Source organism: Arvicola amphibius, chromosome 14 (assembly GCF_903992535.2).
Source record: "Arvicola amphibius chromosome 14, mArvAmp1.2, whole genome shotgun sequence".
Classification (NCBI taxonomy): domain Eukaryota; kingdom Metazoa; phylum Chordata; class Mammalia; order Rodentia; family Cricetidae; genus Arvicola; species Arvicola amphibius.
In genome coordinates, this window is record NC_052060.1 from 20,776,393 (window position 1) to 20,796,246 (window position 19,854).

Genomic DNA, 19,854 nt, shown 5'->3' on the forward strand with positions numbered 1-19,854 from the left:
GTTGTTTTCGTCTGTAGTTGTTGAATATTTGAATACAGAGCCTGCAAATCTGGAGTCGGGTGTACCTTAGTACTCCACGCTGCTGCTTTCTGGGTCAGGCATTTAGTTCTCAGAGATCGATTTGTAGAGGCTCCTGTGAACCATGATTGGATCATGGCACAGTTGATCTGATCATTTTTAATTCCTGAGATCAATATGGTACCAGTGATTTTCTCATCAATATGAAGTTGAAGTTGGTTATAATCATCTATATTCATGCTGATAGAATTGTAAGGTTTTGTGTAAGGGTAAGGCATGCTGATAAATTTGGAAATATGTTTTTTTTTTAACAAATGACAATTATTAACTTGAAGAATATCCGTTTTCACAGTGGTCTTATGGCTTCTACCTCATCCATACCCAAGGACAAAACGGGTTAGAATTTTATTGCAAAACAAAAGATTTAAAGAAAAAGTGGCTGGAACAGTTTGAAATGGCTTTGTGAGTATTTCTACTTTAAAAAATTTATTTGTGTCTATGGTGTACACTTGCACAAACATGTGGTTACTATGTGTGGTGGGGGTGGGGTGGGGCTGGGGCTGGAGGCTGACACCAAGTATCTCCCTTGGTGTCTGCCCCTTATGTTGGACCCAGAACTCACTGATTTGGGTAGACCCACTGGCCACCTTGCCTCTGGGCTTGCCTCTCTGCCTCTCAAGCTCCGAGACTAAAGGCCGGCTGCCACCTCTGCCCAGCTTTTCTTTGGGTGCTAAGGATTCACACGTGGGCATTATACTTGGCTGGCAAGTGCTTTCCTTAGTGAGCCATCTCCCCAGCCGACATTTCTACTTTTGAGAACTCTGTGTCTGCTGTTTAAATCGCTGCTGAGTCACACAGCAGCTGTTCCCCAGAGTGGCTGGGAGTAGGTATCTGGAGGATGCGCATGCGCATCCGGCTGTGGGCGGGTCATCTGGTCTCCCAGGAAGGGAATCCTGGTGAAATTCTTCAAAAGGAAGAAAGAGGGAGCTCAAACCTTCCCTTTAACTCCTTTCCTCTAGGAGTGTTTTCAGCTTTTACCTTTTAGCCACTCAAGAAACTTAATTAAAACGACAAATTCTTTTTCTGTAATTATGGTTTTAATATGTATCCTTAAATTAAATAGAAAACCCAAGCATCCTTGACTTCTACTATGAAGATTGATGTCTTCCCTCTGTTTCAGCCTCACTGTTTGAATCCTTGCTGACTTTTGGGTCTATACAGTGAGGGCTTTGGGACTATGTTTCCTTCAATGTTCTTTCCCTTTCTTAAAGAGGATGCTCAACAAAGAGGTGAACATACCCAGATGTGGTTCAAAAGAAATGGCACACAGAGCTGTAACTGCTGAGAATACATGTTAGCTGTTTCTCTGTCATTTTGATGTTTATAAACTGAGAAGGTGAATAATGGCCCTTACAGTGGAAACACATTGGTCGCCCTGAAAGGAAACTGTTTTTAAAAAGAGCGGAATTAGAAGAGAACACTCTGGAGGTTTATCTCATTGTGTTCTGACGTTGTTCATCATTTGTGGACCAAGTCTATCAAGTTTTTATTGTTTGTTTCGATTTCAAGAAATGCTTGTGTTAATACAACAGTTGAGGTGCAACTGGGATGGTTTTTGAAGTTCTGGAAAAAAATTATGTTTTTATTTTGTGTGTGTGTGTGTGCATGCACATGCACATGCATGCACAGCACAGCATGTATGTGGAGGTAGGGTAGAGGTAAGGGAGCAGATTTCAGGAATAGATTTTGCCCTGGGGATGGCACTTGGGTCATCAGCTTTGGTACAAGGAATGTTTACTTGCTGAGCCATCTTGCTGGCTCATGACTCTCTTATGTTTTGAAAGAAAGAATTGTATAGATTTTTAAAAAAAGCTTAAAATAAGTCTGAGTTCTGCTATAATCACTGGCTACAGTCTTCACTAAGTCATTCGGTATCTGAAAGCCTCAATCCCTCCATCCATAAGATGGGGATACTGATATTTAGTGAATTACAAATACCATCTTTGCAAAGGGCGAGCCAGGTACTGCAGTGTAAGCCATATGCCGTTTATCTATCAAATAATATCTATTATTAGCGCTGCTAGTAGTAATATTTTATGTTTATGATCCTAATATGCTTATGAGCTATCATTTTCTGATATAGTTGTATGGCCCTTATACTTGTCCATTGATTATAATAGCTAAGTACAAAAGGTTAGTGGTATTGATGGTTGCCTTGTCATGGTGCCTACATTACAAGTTGCATTTACTTTAGGCACAGGTGGCAAATGGTCAGTGTTGGTCCAGTCTGTGATCCAGAATGGTCAGCCTCGTCTACCTTGTGCTCCTTCAGTGAGACACCTGGAGTGGCAAGGTCAAAACCAGAATCTTGGGATGCTGAGGATAGTGAGTATATCCAAAGGCAGAGTGGATCTCAAGCTTCTGTTCTTGTGGAAAGATGTAAGACTAGAATTTTCGGATGTTTCTCTTTGGCTGTAGAATCTTTGTCTGAGTGAAGGATTTTCTCCAGGGGAGGGCAGCTAAATGTCTTGTTTCAGATGAGGCAGGCTTCCAGGACTGCATGATAGACATATCAGTGACCATTCTGTTCCGCTTTCTTTTCTTAAGTCGAGTAGCTCATCCTTACTACAGATAACCGATGAAATAAATGCTTACCCTTTCTCGTGTAAAGGAATCTGCAGAGGCGTCTGATAGCGTGGCTCTCTTGAGGATCAGCTGTCTTTCAGGCTCAGGTTCTCTTCTGCCATTTTCAGCATTCTGTCTTCAATGTTGGCTACTTCAAAGTATAAAACAGCTACTGCAATTCCATCTATAAAATCTACATGGTAGGAGGCAGAGGTAATCCCTCACTTTTAATGATCCTTTAATAGCGTGTATTTTTCTTAAATCAAGCCAGAACTTGGTCATATTACTACACATGACAAGGAAGGCTGAGGTGATCATTCCTCATTCAAGTGGGTTTGAATCAAGGTTCTCTTGGGGGTGGGGGTGGGGGAGTGGCTAGCAGATGCAGGCAGCTAGCAGTCACAGCTTTACTGGGTTCGTGGGGTGTAGATAGGCTTCAGTTGCTCCTCTGCACTCAGAGAACCTGCCATTCTGCATCTCTGAATACTCTTGAAGCACCCCAGTAATATAATGAAGCTTGAGTGGGAGTCACATTTGGATTTTTGAGTTCTGTGGACCCCTCAGGAGAGGTGGAAGGTGGACATGCTTTTCTATGGAATTACTCAGAGTTGAACTTGAGGGTGTCTGTAAGCAAAAGTTATGACATTTTAGGAAAATAAAGCCAGGATTTTGTTAAGGTATCAGGTTACCTTATTATCTTATCTCTGTAGGTCAGCTCTTGCCAGTGTCCTTAGTCTCAGCCCGAGCCTTATAAGTCTTCCCGGAGCTCTCTGGATTGCGGCTTAGAGGAACATTAAAAATTACCATTGTGGCTAATTAGTAGAATAACTATTTCTAAGACAGATGAAATGCTTTCTAGTTTTATTTACGGAAGATGATAGTTCTGTTTATAGGATGACTAGACTATTTTGGTGTTGTTTAAAATAATTGCAAATATCTTTAAGGCTTTTAAATCCTGTTGTTAGTTTGGAACATTAGAGAAAAAGACAGAGTGTGCACGGGCACCCATAAACAAGGAGGATGCACTGAAAGCAAGTTACCTCCCAGACGTGGCATGAATCCAGCCTCTCTCTTTCCCAAGTGCACCCCCATCCTTGCTCAGCAGTGTATCCTCTGACCTTGTTTGGCCACAACCACTTCCAGCATTTAGAATATGCAGTGAACCACAGTAGAATTTGGCAACCTCCGTAGAAAAGGCTGAGTGGAGAGAGACAACAGTGACCCACTTGGACAGGCAAGGAGGAAGGAGTTTTCTCTCCTTTTCCCTAGTAAAAGGCTTGATTGAGGTTGTGGAAAACATTGTGGAGCCAAATGATGCTTAAGTGCTGAAGTGCTCGGAGCCCTCTCTGAGCATCCATTTAAGTGCTCAAGAGGCTGATTGGTTGGGAGGCATTGCTTGCTTTTGTTTATTCCCTAAGTGATTTTTGTTGCCATTTGTCTCCTATAATTCCATTTGGTCATCTGAGTAATAGGACGGCCAGTGTTTGTTTTCAGTTAAGCTGGTTTCCATATGAACCCAAGTGCCTACAGTCCCTGGTTTTTGAACTTTGGTTAGAAGGCTGTTGATAGCGTCTCAAGTCCCTTGTATTTACTGTGTATTTATGAGTTCTCTGATTAGCTTTAAATACATAAACATTCTGCTTGTTTTCCAGGTTAGGAAACAGTGATCACAGGACCATGTCAGCAACGTTGAACTCTGTTGGTACTCTGTCGTTGCCACGGAGTTTGGTGTCTTGGTGCACAGGGTTGTCTTTATCCATGAGGGTGTTAAGAATCCAACTACATTCGGATCTTCCTATCTAAAATGGATTATTTTTAATTGCTTTATTTTTCTTATTTTATTTTCTTATTTTTACTGTGAATAATACACAGGGATCATAGAATATAGAATATATATATCTATATATCTATATATCTATATCTATATCTATATCTATATCTATATCTATATCTATATCTATATCTATATATATATATAATTGGAGTGTGTGGGTTAGTATTGCAGTAGTAAGTTCAAACTGGGTAAAATATAAAATAAATGGACTCAAAGAACAACAAAGCTCTCTTCCTTCCTTCTTTTCTTTTCTTTTTTCCGGACAGTTTCATATAACTCTGGTTGACTTCAATCTCATTAATAGTTGAACTTGAACTTGAACTCCTGTTTCCGTCACCTCCAGTTCCCAAGTGCTGGGATTTCAGCTGTGTAGCTGTGTGCTGCATTCTCCAAGCCTTTTAAAAGAAGGGTTGGGAAGAGAAAGAAGAGATGAAAGTGGGAAGAGAAGTAGATGCAGCAGGAAGTGGCAGGTTCAGAATGGACCTCGGTACCATTTAAGGGAAGTGAACAGGTCCCGTTGCCTTGGATCTCTCCTGGTCAGCCCAACTCAGTTCTTGAAATTTTACCAGTTCTTATTTAGTCCTTTGAAGATACACTTGCCATCATCATGGGCACCATCTTAGATTTGTTAACTGTGTCCTGGCTGGCTGGCACAGTGCTGAGGGGAAGATCTCAGGCTGCCTGTGCTGAGATGTTAGCCCAGGATATTAATGCACTAAATAGTAGGATCGATGGTTGTGGCATGAGGGAATGAGACAGGGATGGAGAGCACAGAGTTGGGGAGGGGTTCTCAGCACTGTGGGACACAGTGCCTGTGTCACACCCTTGATCTAGACAGGTGGCTCCGAGTCTCCCAGGATGAGCTCAGGGAACAATGCTCTAGGAAGGAGGGTGGGTGAAGAGGTAGGCGCAGAACACCATCAGTCTTGGGTCCGTTTTACATGAGAGCTGGTGTAGCCTCTTAATTTATTCACTCTCTCTTTCCCAGAGGAATTGAAGTCACAAAAAGAGCACACATGCCACAGAATTAAAAAGAAAAATTTAAATAATCAAAGGTCAAATAAAATAGCATTTCCTTCAAACTCATACTCAACCAGGGAAGAATATTCTCTTGAAACATAGATTTCTATATAGATTGTATAAAATGTGTGTTCTTTCACATTTTGAACTGAGAATTATATTTTATCAAGTATAATTTGTTTTGATCTGAAGAATTACCTGGGTATTCTGAATAGCAGAAGGATAATTACAATATAAAATTCATTCTGTAAACTTTTATTGAGTACTTCCTTCTTGCTGGACCTTATTAGAAGCCTTGGTCATAAAACAATAATGGGGCCATTGCGGTTGAAGTTAAATATATGTATTTCTAAACATAGTAGTGTTCTGTTAATGTGGAGTTGATTAAATTTCAGTTGGGAGCCCTTGGGGTTTCAATCCAAGTTGTCTCTTTCCCCAGTCTCCTTTGCTCAGGCATCAGCAGATAGAGGCCAAGGATGGCACTCACACCATCCTCTCCTCCTCTGGTGAAAGCTGGCTGCTTGCCTGTTCCTTCCTCACTATACATCCTAGTGTACATCTTCTGCATCCCTAGCTCCTTACTGCCCACCCTCTCCACCAGTCCATTTCACTGGGCACCTAGGGCATCTGTCCATACACTGACCCACATTCAATCCTTGCAGATGGTCTATTGTACTTGGCAAAATATAATTTTATTTTTACCACGTGCAAAGACAGCCCAGTGTCTTTTTTTTTTTTAAATCCCACCTCCCTTTCCAGTCATACCTCTCATTGTCCCCTAGGCTGGTTTTGCTCTGGTTATATTGTTTCAGTCCCTAGAGAATGCATGGTCCTTAGCGTTCATGTACAGTAGCTTCGGCGTGGAGAAGTCTTGGCCTTTGTTCTGTAACTGGTTCTAGATGCTAAGATCTTGGCTTTAAATGTTACTGTGTGCTACTCCTGACCTCAATGCCGAATGAATGACCTTGTCTCTACAATGTTCCTTAACAATTTAAAATTGTTAAATCACCACACAAAACGTGTGTGGCTTTCCCTCCATTCAGTGATCACTCTGTTGAGGAGAATCTATCACTCATCTTTTCAATTTAGCTTGTATTTTATTCTCCTGAAGTGGAAGGGTTCTTTCTTGCTCATTAATATGGATCCCACCTAGAATCACATTATTAGAGCTGATAGAGATAGATAACAAATGTCTCATGGGTCTGGAGGTTTAGGGTTTGGTGTTACTGATGCTCTGGAATTAGTTATGAGGTTGAGAGGTTTGGGAATGGTTTTAGGAGATGCATGTCTGGGAACAATGAAACATATTCCCTTTTGTGTTCTTTGAAATGCTGAAAGTGAAATTCCTTTTGTATTGTTTTGGCTGCTGTATTTGTACATTTACAGCTCCAAGGCTGACCTGCCTAGGGTCTTTGATCTTCGTGTCTGTCTGTCTACTTATGGCTGCTTTTTCCCCTGGACTATGAGCATCATGGGGGCAGGCAGGGATCTCATTAGTGTTATTCACATTCACGCTCTCTCTTAGTACATTCTAGCACATAATAACTAATTATGTTTTATTGTAAATGCAAAATTTGACTTTTAGAATTTTTTTACAACTAATGAAAGCAAAGAAACAAAAGACCTGATGGGCTCTAGAATTCTAGTATATAAAAAACTCTCACCAGCCCATGGGTAAAGAGACTTCTTCAGTGTTATAAGAAGGCATCTACTGTTAATTCTTTATCAGACAGCACTGATTTATTTTTGTAACTTGCGAGGTTGGTGTCATTCTGTTTTATATCATCATTAGCTTTCAAATAATGACATTGTATTTTTCCTAAGGCATTTTTCTGGCGAGGTGACCTGATAGTGGATAGGCTGCTTTATGGCAGTCTGAGATGCTTTGGTAAGATGTATGGGACAAAACAGGATGGATAATTTTCACATTATGCAGCCTGTCTTTTAAGTAGCATTGATCTCACCCTCACATGAGCTAAAAACTGCAGAAATAATTTGTAGCTTATGCCACGTGCAGTTTTCCTCTCCCTAGGAGATTTAAGTATGCCTTCACTCAAATTGTACTCTAGAGCTGGGATGCTCAGAGCCCATGACTTCCTCATATTTGTCTCCCCTCCATATTCCTGATGCCTGGTGGCACTGATCCCCCCGCCACACCTTCCCAGCCCTCAGTCTCTCAAATTCAGAAGAAAAGCTTTATTCACCTATAGTTTATATGAGTTTATATGGTTTAATTTAAGTGTTCTGACTGTTGTGGGGGAAACTCAAGGCCTGCCACTATCCTCTCCACTGCTCAGCAGGTTTCCTTAACACCCTCTCAGCACCTGTGGTGTGACCATTCTTTCTGCTCCCTGTAATGACCTGTACTTCTCACCTCATCCTTTCTGGGGAGCCACCACCAACTGGTCCATCAAGAGCACCTCTCTAGCCCATCCTGATGTTAGAGTGTTAATACCATGTCATGTGTCCCTCTCAATTCCAAAGAAAGTTCTAGAAACTTCGAGAAGATTCTCTTTGTTATCGCTTCATGAAAGACCCATGCTTATGATAGCAGATGCATACATCATTTTTACAGGCACCATTTCAGATTTCTGAGTATGTACTTGGTGGCAGGCACAGTCCTACAGGGAATACCTAAAAGTAAAAGAGCACAGAGGCCAATTTCTGAAATGCTACCTTCGAATAGTCTATTATTAAATAGGGGTGACTGGTAGTGATAAAGGAGAGAATGAGAATGGAAAGCCTAATTTTAACAGGGTAAAACGGACTTTGTTTATACTTTGGCTCAGTTTTACTTGCTTCCCCATACTTACACGAAGCTCTGCAAGTGATTTCTGCAGCATGACCATTCAGGTGCACCTTTCCTGCCTTTTCCTCCTCTCATGCCACTGCTTCCTTCCTTCATCATTGTCTTCATGAGGGGGCTGGGCTGTTCGAATCTTCTCAGTTGTATGAATGGGTATGTGTTGTGATTGGCTTTTAGATCATGGAACAGAAACTGTTTTATAGGAAGCCAGAGAATAAATATGAAATGTAGGCCATAGATCTCTTCATAACCATTGGATTTTTTTTTTATCAATGTTTAAGTACTAATGCAACAATAGGTAACATGGAAATAAATGACAAACTGCTAAGGGAGATGTGTGTCTGCTCCCTAGACTGTACTTGTCTGGAGTACAAGAAGATGCTTAAGCCTTGCGAGTACAGTATGTATCCGCCGTCAAAGGTCTCAGCTGTCATGGACCAACGGGTAGGGCTGAACTTCTGTAAAACTTTGTGGTTTCATTGTTGTTGCTTGCTTATTTAATCTAGTAGCAGTGATCTAGCTCCAGAATGTTCTCCGTTCTACCAAAACAAAACCAAACCTGCATGAATCGTACCTATGTGGCATTATTTTTACCGTCCAAGGGAATAGCATGATTGTCTGCTCAAAAAATCTGGGATCACCTGTTTTAGAAAGTCTTATTCGTGGGCTTTTGGAAACAAGAGTGAAGATGAGCCTCAAAGACTCGACCAGACACAATAGCTCACCGAGCTTTTATCTGCACATTAGCCAGAGAAGACCAACAAGAGAGGACTTTAACTGGTGATCAACTCTTGAAGCATGGTCTTCTCAGCTTGAAGGCACGTGGGCCTGTTGTTCTCTATGGTATTCACTGAGGAAAACTAGAAAGTGCAGAGAACACTGGTACAATAGCATTGGCTGAAGGGTGAGCCTCCTTGGGTAATCTGTGTGGGGGTTGTGGAAGAGGCGATGTTTCAACTGTGATGGTACCAGATTTGGTCACTTCTGGATAGCCAAAGCCTGTCAATGTCTTCATGCAAACTGTCATGCTTACTGGCACAACGCCCCAAACACCTCCTTACAAACTTTCTCAGTTTTTGTCTGTCTATATTCATACGTTGGTTAGTTGGAACTGTCAGCTTGTACAACCTTGCATCTACAGTAAAGAGTCTCAATAAGGAATTATCTAGAGCAGTTGAGCATGTACGTGAATATTGTCAGTTATTCATATAGGAGGATCCAACCCACTGTGGGTAGCACTATTCAACAGGCTGAACCCTAAATGATGAGTCAAGGGTCAATGTATTAATTGCTCTCTACTCTTGATTGCATCCTGGATATTGGTGATTAGCTTCTTGAGTTACTAACTTTACTTTCAGATTTATGGGCTGTAACTTAGAATTGTAAGTCAAAATAAACACTTCCTTCCCTAAGTTGCTTTTGATCAGAATATTTTGTCATAGCAACACAAATAAAACTTAAGCAGCATGTATATATGTATATGTATGTATATATATATATATATATACATACATACATAGAGAGCACACATATACACATATACACTTAAAAAAACAAATTTCTTCTAGTTCCTCATACCTTTATTCTATCACCTGAAAAGGTTTTCATGGGCCAGTGAGATTGTTCAGCTGGTAAAGGTTCTTAGAACCAAGCCAGACAACTTGAGAACTAATCCCCTGAACCTATATGGTGAAAGAAGTGAACCAGTCCTAGCAAGTTCTTCCTTGCTAGCTACACACATATGCACATGCACATGCCTGCACACAGACACATGCAATGGAAGAATAAATGTAATTCTAAAAACTTAGAAGGCTTTCATGACGAGTTTTAGTATGAAGAGTTTGTTTACAGGGGTGGAATTCAGGCTGGCATGATTTGCTTTGCTGCCTCTGGGTGGTGCTGAGTCTCACAGAGATAACATATTCACAGCAATCTCTCATGATGAAGCCAGTTCAGCCTCCTTGAATCTAATGTATTGTCTATATCCTTTCAAACTTGGCAGTTAAGTTAGTATACGGAATTATACTGACAGTCATAAAAAGAAGCAAGACAGGACAAAGCTCAGAACAATCTCAGTTGTCCTAAAGTGGAGCCTTTTAGTATTCTCCTTTGTCCGGAAACATGGGAAAGTAGTCCATGCATGACAAACTATTAGGAGATATTAAGTGGTACTCTGCTTCTGTTTCTGTTTGGTGGGGATCAACTTCTCTATCTCTGGTTGCATTCAGTGCTTATTTGACATTTTTTCTGGCCTTGACTGAACATGCTTATGAGGAAGGAAGAATCACAGGCAGGGAGAAAAGCGAAGGATTGCTATCAAAAATTCCACCAGCAAACAAACATTACTCTGGTTAGGATGAAGTGCAAATACTGTTATTGAGCAGAATTAGTGTTGGTTCCCTGAGCCTTTGTAACAGAGCCTTTGATCTGCTGATTTTCTTTCAGTGATGGACAGTCACAGCACAACCAGGAGAGGTTCACCTGTCCACTGTGGTGACTGTGCTGTCTCCGGCTTGTCTGGAGACTAATGCAAAGAATAAGCGTGTTTTAGAATTGGTTGTTGTACCGAGTCAACTTGGTATATGGTTTCCGAGAGGAAAATGACATAATTGTTACTTAGTGAATTTTCCAATATTAAATAAGATTTATCTAGTAAAGTCTCAACATTTATTTATTCATAAGAAGTGAGAATATCTTGATCTATACAAACAAATAAAGGTGCACTTGGGAATTGTTGATCTTGGTTTTGGAAGCAGGAAGGACCTTGTTTCTTCTGTTCATGATGTAATCGGTAAGTTCAGGTTGGGCAAAGAGATTGGAAAGTCATATTTGAAACAACCTTTAAATATCAGTACATCCTGTACATCTCTCATCATTAGTTTGCCATGTATTTTGAGTATCACATGCATCCTCACAGACATTCTAGGCACTGGGAATATTTGTGATCAATTCTACAAGTGAAATTCATGTGGTAGTCATGTGTTACATACTTCACATTCATAGATCCTATTTTCATATCAGTGTTGGCATGTGGCTACAAACTGGTGATGAATCACAAGGCCCATGCATAGGATGGCTTATTCCCCCTGCCATTTCAATTTAGGGAGGATGGTGCTGGAGGTATCAGTACAGAAAAGGACCAACGTATGTGATGACACACATTCAGTTTTCAGCCTACTGGGGTGTTAAAGAAGGCCCCTGCAACGGAAGGCTTACTTTTTGAAGAACTGTACATTGTGCTTCTTCCAAGTTCATCATGGAGTTGAATGCCTTGTGTGACCAAGCTCCTAGTGGAATTGTTTGCTTTCTCTTTTGGTCAGCTGTCGTGGTTGAAAATGCTTCCTTACATCTAACCCTCCCTTAGATGACCACTTTTAGGATAATTGTGGTTAGACATTTTTCCAAGTCTGCACTTAATACATATTTTCTTTTGAAAGAAAAGTAAAACTTAATTTGAAGTGTTCCTTATCTACTCTAATTAAATGCTAAGAGAGATAAAAGAAAAACATTTCTCTCCACTATTATGGGGAGGCTCCAAGGGATGCTAGATGCTGTTATTGCAGAAAATTGTTGACTTGATATAGACGAGATGTTTATAAACAAATTTTGGGATTCTTGATTGAACTTTGCACAGCTCTGTATTATCTTGATTCTTAGTGTGTTAGGAAGGATTCAGATTTTAAATCTTCATGGTGGAGTTTTTAGACTCAAGGAGCCTATAGTGATAATTCCTTAATATTATACAGTGCCTTAAGTTTCTAAAGTGTTTTGGGATAATACCTCATTTGATACTTAAAGAATCCTGCGAGCTAGCAGGGGAAGTATTAGCTATTAAAAAAAAATCAGAAAATTGAGGAAAGATTAAGTATTTTTCTTGTGGTTTTTATTTTTATTTCCCTCCGGCTAACAAATGGCAGAGGCTGAGCTTAACCCCAGTCTGGGCATTTTCTGCTCTCCATGCTGCCTCATTAACAGCAAGAATGCCCACCACCGTTCTCCCAGGAAGAAAGTTGCCCTGCATTTGTTTCATAAGTGCAAGGTGCTATTGAGTAATGTATTTGTACGCTAGATCAGAAATAAGGCTTAGAATTTAAATGTGTCGACATTTTAGTGTTTTTATAAAACATATTTGGTGTTTTCATAAAATCAAATAATAGGTAACGTGAATTTGAACAACAATTTTTAGAGATGATTTTGGCTGCCACCAATTTTCTTAGAGCAAAAGGAAATGAAATACTAACTTGTAAGTTAATTCAGATCACGATTTCGAGTTGCTATATCTTAACCACAGTGTTGAGCCTAATAAGAATTGCAAATCCATTTTTATTTTCTTTGTTTTGATAGTGTTTTTAATCTTCCACTTGTCTCAGTAATGGAATTTTAGTCTTGGAGTAAAGGAATTGGGAAGGAAAATCTCCGTGGTGTGAGATTAATGCCTGGGCAGTTGTTATCAGGGTAGATTAAGATGAGTCTGAAATAAATATGTCTTTTTTGAGTACATAGGTGATACTGGGTGCCTACCACATGTGTTGACAAAGGGAGGAACAGCACGGGGCACCGTCATTCACCCTAAGGATAAACCTGGTACTAAGTGTTGGGTGGATTCTCTTTTGTGGGGAGAGCTTGATTGGACATGACTATCCCAGACATCTGTCTGACCTGCTTTGTCACTTGTTCGAATACTAGCATCCCTTTCAACCTTTTTCCTCTGGGAAAATAGTGGAGCCTAGGAACTTACATGATTTGCTTCAGAAGTGGCTAGAATATTCCAGGTATCATTGCTCTATCATTCCTTAGTCCTTTTATTTTATAGATCTTTACAGTTAGTTACACCGTCTCCGTCTACACAAAACAGCCAGTTCTCTAAATAAATGAAGTCAAAAATGGCTTACAAATAGCTTGATAACCTGAATTGGAGCCCCAGAATCCAATGTGGAAAGAGAAACCTGATACCCAGAAGAAAAAAAAAAGAGAAAACTGATACCACCTCCAAACCTGTGCATTAGACTACGTATTCAAATACACACACACAATAATGATAAATAAAATTAAGTAAAGGCAATAATATGGAGAGTGATCGAGACACTGAAGCCAGTCTTTGATTTCCACACGCGTGTGTACATCCATATGAACATATCCATACAGCACACACCCACAAGAAACCTAAGGTTTCTACCTTCGAACATCAAACTTTGGAAGTTTTATATTTTGTTTCTTTTCATTGCCGAACAAGAACATCTGTAAGAAAGTTCTCTGATTTGCTTGTATCTACCAAACTTCATTTCTGTGGACTTTGACTGATGAGCCATTGATTAGAGTCAGCTCAGGGGTCTGATCTCTGATAGTACATTAATAATATATACGCACTAAAGCTTCTTCTCCGAGAATATTTGAGCTTTGACATATTGAACAGTAGCACGTTAAATTAAATCTGCTGCCGTCAGTGCATTAAAGAAAAAAACAACAACTGGGATAGCTTAGAAATAGTGATTCATACATTACAAAACAAACCTGAGGTCATATATAGTTTACTAAGACAAAATATGCCCAGCCTGTTTAATTGTGGTAGGGGCTTGGATTGAATTTTTTAATTATCACAACCTCAACGTCTTTAATGGAAGAAAAAAATTAAACTGTTTATCCCCACCTCCAGAGCTTTGATTTGGTAGGAGAAAAAAAAAGAACGTGAAATGATTTAATGAATTCTTTTCATACCATAAGGGTTAGTAATAAAGAATTACGGATTCGCCTGAGTTTTTCAAGTTTGGAGGGCATCAAGATTAAAGGGATACTTCAGAAAATAATGACCACCTAATTGAGCCCTGACTTGCATTATCACTTCTTATCTTGAAGATACTTTTGTGCTTGGTTATATTAGCGAGCACTCCTTTTCAGGAAGGAATTCCTTCTCAATGCTCGATTAGTGCAAGTTGGCACATAGTCTTCTTAAATATTTTTGCAAGGTAGAAGAGAGGACATAGTACATATTTTCACACACGTACAGGAGAATTTTGAAGAAATTTATCTAGGGAAATGTAATGCAAGTCCCAGCTTTGGAACACAAAGTTCTGCAGAACTTCTAACTTCCTCTTCCCCCAGCTAGTTTGTGGCTTGTTCAGTTAACAGCTCCTCCCACCCTCTGAATAGTCAACCTCTTCAATGATCTCAGACTTAATTCTCATTCATATTCAGTGCAGTTTCATCTGAAAAATAGCTTTCGTAGAGCCACACAGCATCAAATGCTAGACAGCAAACCTTTAGTTCATAGTTTCCCTTCTTCCCTCGAGGCGAGCTTATGCTAGAAAGCACTGTTTCTTTAGAGCGTGCACTTCCTTTTCCTCTATCTCCCTGGCCATAAAATTTGCCAGGCCCTGCCCCGAAACGGATGGATGAGTGTAGAGGGGTCAGAGTCAGCCTCAGAGGAGAGCAGTAACAGTCCCTGTTACCCACCATCTATCTGACATCAACATATGCTTGCTGTAGACAGTGCAGACCAACGTTCAGCATGACATGTCTGACCCTTAGAATACTTGGCCATAGCACGAAACATTCTAATTGCGGACTACAATGGAATCCGAAGTGAATTAGAACTTTAATTAAATTGCTTGTGTGCTTAATTGCATAATGCACAGTCCAAGTTTCAATTCCTTATTCGATTGTAATGAAACTCCCATCCAACCGAGTTTGTTTGGGGGTTTAAAACCAACTCTGAAAGTGTATTGATGTTTTAAGAGAATCCTTGGTCTTATAAAATTTCACCCTAAGAGATGGAGTGTTTTAGTATTAGGTTTGTATTGACTCTTGATATTGACATGAGTCTAGATGTGCAAAACCCACAAAGGCTAAATCCCAAGGGCTTATGTTTAAAGTATGGCCAGCTGGCCATCGTGAACAGATCTGATAGCTTGACAGTCTGAAGGTATGACTGGTTGGGGAAATTATCAAATATTAATTTTAAATGTTTATTCGTGGACTGTTTGCAGTTTGGTTTTTAAATTCATTTGGAAAGTGAGGATTCACAGTTATCTCACATTTTCGATAAACCCCATTTCATAAAGGTGTTTGGAGGTTAAATGCCTAATGATTAATTTATGCATAAGTAATGCTCTTAATAATTTTGAGGAAAGGTAAGGCAGCTGAGGATAATGTTAGAGATGAATAGTAATGAGGACGGAAAAACTCCAGGATTTAAATGTGGAGCTCATATTCATTAGCCTAAAAACAGAATAGGGAACGGGATAGAAGAGAGACTTTGAAATATTGGAGTTCAAAGAGTATTGGATAAGGAGAAAGGAAAAGTTAAAGACAGATTGTGACCATAGGACTTGGGCCTGAAATTTCACTCATGCGTCTTTTAAAGAATGCTGGATATTATGTGTGACCTATCTCTGTCCCCTGTGGCAAGAGAAAGTGAAGGGAGTATAGAAGTTGATTGGGACATAAAAATAATACTATAATTAAAAATTTTAGCTTCAGTTTCTACCTAGAAATAACAATGTGCTTCTCTTGGTCCGGTTTTCTGATGGTCTTTGGAAATACATTGGATGGATCCTATTCACTGTGTAAGAGAGGGTATTGAAACATATATGTGTACGTGGACATACAGGATAGTTACCCTGTAAGAGTTAAGCATCATTATAACCTTGACTAAACTTAGTCTCACTTTGGAACCACACCCTGGCTATGTCTATGAGCATTTTTCCAGAAACGTTTAAGTGAGGAGGGACGGGTCTACCCGGAATATGGGTAGCTCTATCGCTAAGGTTTCAGACTGAATAAAAGGGGACGTAAGACGAAACTAACGTTTATCTCTTTCTGCTTCTCAACTGTGGACACAGTGTGTCCTGCTGCCTCCTATTTCTGCGGTTACTGTCTCCGGTGGACTGTGCCACCAAATCGTGAGCCTAAATTAGCTGACTTCCCTTCAGTCGCTTCCAGTCAGGCATTTCGTCATGGCAGTGAGAAAAGTGACTTTTATGGGTCTGTTTGTTAAAGCTTTCGTATGCTGACGTTGACTGGCTGTTTCAAATTCCCTGTGCTGCATAGGCTTTATTTCATCCTTGGAAATACACACAATGGTAACATAATGAGTTACCATTATGATGACGAGTTTCATCGTTTTAATTATAAATGAAGGTACTGTTAGCATTCAGAATCTTCTAGAGGAAACAAGACTGGCAACACGTGCTGATTCAACAGAGTATATCCTCTTGTAAAGCTCACGGCATTAACTATGAACCCTTGATCAAAAAGCTCAGCCTCTGTGTGATCCGGGGAACTTGATTACTGGATTTTTTGGAGGAAGCCTTTTGATATTAAAAGCACAAGAAGCCAGAGCATTATTGGGTAGAGAATTGATTGATCACCATTGCCTTTCTCAAAGGCAGTTGGGAGACATGCCCTGGGAAGCTGAAAGGAGCCTGGCAGGAGGAGCCTGGCAGCCCTTAGAGGTCAGCACTGCCTCGTGAGGAAAGTTAGTAGTGCGCTCTTCCTAGCCAGGGCTCTTCTGTGGGAATTCTTATTGTTTGTTGCCTTGTGAGGATCAGAGCTAAGTACAGTTTAATAAAATTCTGCTTCAGAGTGATTTGTTTGTCTTCTGTGTGCAGTTTTTCCCCCCGCTTTCCTTTTTCCTCTCTGATTGATTTATGTATCTGTGTGTGGACTCCTTTTGTGCCTTCCCCTGCTCTGAACCCAAAGCACTTTGCAAATATCAGAGCTCAAATTGTAAAAAGATCATCGATTTCCCCCCCTAGCCCTGAAGGTAAGCTGTCACATATCATCATTTATTCCTGAGACAGGGGTATTGATAGCATAATATTAAATTCTTTCATTAGAGTTTTTCTTTTGTCTAGCAATAACCTAAATTTGAAACATCTTGTGTTTGCTTCATCTACCAGAATTGCTATTTACGAGTACATACATACCAGGATTATGTGGTTGCCTTGTTCAAGCTATCAGGAAAAGGGATCATATTTCAATTAACTATTTTCCTTGCCTTAAGACTTCTTTGGTAACTGCCCAACGTAGTACCCAAGAGACCCACAAAGTAGGCCTCTGACTAACTGGTTTACTGAGAATGACTAAACATTTTAGAGTTTGGCCAGAAGTGGGAAAATTCCGAGTGTCTTCTGAACCTAGTGTAGTGAGCTGTACTACTTTCTTCACATCCATCCACCCCTTACCATCTTCAAAGAAAGCTCTGCTCTGTATTATCTAGCCTTTCCACCCAGATGACCATTGGGAAGATTTAAGGTCCTGCCCATGGTGACATGTCTCATACAGAAGCAGTCAGAAAGAGGGAAACTAGGGGGCAGTCTATTATTTCTCTTTAGATAAGTTTGCTTTTTTTGTGTGTGGTCTTCCTGATGCAAGGGTGTGCCCCAAGCACTCCACTGATTTTTACAATAGTTAAATTTAATACCAACCTCTAAATCCATGTGACTATCTTGGTTGCTTTTGTCTATAATTTCTGACTTTTATTTTTATTAAAAAATTTTCCCAATGTCATTGTCTCGGTTTAGGTCTTGAGATCCTTCCACTTCCTTTGCAGAACTTTGGACTCAGCCAGCTTTGTAATATGATTTCTGGGAGTTTTTCTGTCTAGTATATAAGGAGGACCTGACTATCTCCCTGGAGGCATTGGTGCACATTCATGACCCTTGGAACAAGAAAAAACTCCTGGCTGATGCTAGAATCTGACCTTTATCCAATATCACTGTTCCACTGTTAATATATCTCATGCTGCAACCAGACTGAATTCCTGGCAGTTGCAGAAGATAGTAGGACCCTTTAGACCTCTGGACCTTTGGTTGGTGCTTTTCACTGATTTGCTATCTCTTCTCTCTTGAGGTGCTAGGGAATGCCTTGCTATTACTCAAGACTTAACAATAAAACATGGGGCATACACTTCAAGATCTAGGTCGAGTTAAAGACGTGGTGAGCAGACAGTAGTAGTCCAATAGTTCAACAATATCCCTGAGAATCAACCAGAGGACCACTTGAAATTTAAAACTTTTTCCATAACAAAAGAGACCAGCAGCAGAGCAGACAGCCCACAGACTGGGAGGAAATTCTGCCAGCTCCCCTTCATTCATGGGGTTAATATGTCAAATTTATAAAGAACTGTAAAATTAGGTGCCAAAACACTATTCATCAACAAATGGGCTAATGAGATGGGTAGAGAAGAAAGAAAATATTCTTGACCGGGAATGGTGGTTAAGCAGAGAAGGGTGAGCACTTATGGGTACCTTGAAGTAAATGCATCTCTTTTGAGCCCATAATGGGATGATAATAGTGGAGCTATAATTTTCCTACTTAAAGCATGGTTTTCTTCATAATCCATGTCATGATCTCCAAAGTACTTAATATTGTGAAGTGACTAAGAACACTGTGTGTTAATTGCTTAATGGACTTGGGCAAGTTGCTTGGCTTCACTGAGCTATAATTTGGGAATCACAAAATTGAAATAAAGTATCTCATGATGTGTTTTGTAACATGGAAATGGGAATACTGTTCACTATTCATTCGTCTCTTCCTGTCCTCTGCTAGGTGCAGTGTGTTCTTTCCTATGTCTTATTCACTTAGTCTTAATATAAGTTCTTTGTTGATTAAGAATTATATTTGTTCTATTTCCGGGTAGTGGTGGTGCATGCCTTTAATCTCAGCACTTAGGAGGCAGAGGCAAGTGAATCTCTGAGTTTGCGGCCAGCCTAGTCTATAGAGCGACTTCCAAGACATCTAGAGCTACACAAAGAAACCCTGTCTTGAAAAACAAACAAACAAACAAACAAAAAATTGGCAAAATATCTATTCTCAAAAGAATGTGTAAATATGAAAGGCATCATTGTCTTGAGGGTTGGGCAGTACAAGCAAGCTGTGTATGGTGATTGATAGCAACATTTAATTATACCAGTATATCATGAGACTCCAGAGAAAATTGGATCTGCTAAATTGTGGCTGCTCTATGAAGCCGATCATTCATATATAGCTTCAGTTCACCAGCCAGAAACATGGCTCCCAGATTGCTTGTCATATTGAATGCTTTTCTGGGAAGTTGATGGAACTGTGATGGGATGATTAGAAGGAGACATCCTATGGTTGCAGCTGAGTGCAATGGCTTAGTGTGACCATAGGCACAAACACACATTCTGTGTGCTGGGGATGCTATTCTGATCATTGTCTCAGGGATGGGCCCCATAAACAGCCCTAGAAACCAAGACTTCTTAAAGTACTCCTTTATTAAACTCAAGGTCATAGAAACGTTGAAAGCATTAACTTTGGAATTTACTAGGAAATAATTGAATCATGACACTTAGATGTTCTGGTGACCCCTGGAAAATTATTGAAGCCTGCTAAGCAATGGGTTTTTAATCTGCAAAGGAAGATACCAGTGCTTACTCTGCTGCTTGTAAAGTTACTTGAAAAAGGTTATGCACGGCAAAGGACCAGTGTGTGCTAGATATCCTGAGTGCTTCGTGATGGCTGATACTGGGACTTCCTTCTTTCCAGATTAGTATTGGCTCAGGATTCTGGTGAATATTTCTGTACAGTG

The 19,854-nt window shown here is 40.1% G+C and overlaps 1 protein-coding gene across 1 annotated transcript in view; it reads left to right on the forward strand.

Moving 5' to 3' along the window:
- The window catches only part of Vav3 (vav guanine nucleotide exchange factor 3), a 315,752-nt gene that overhangs the window by 168,004 nt on the left and 127,894 nt on the right, over positions 1–19,854 (forward strand). The window contains exon 15 of the mRNA XM_038311226.1: positions 371–480. Coding sequence (XP_038167154.1) covers positions 371–480 — 110 coding nt within the window. The remainder of the gene's footprint in view (positions 1–370; positions 481–19,854) is intronic.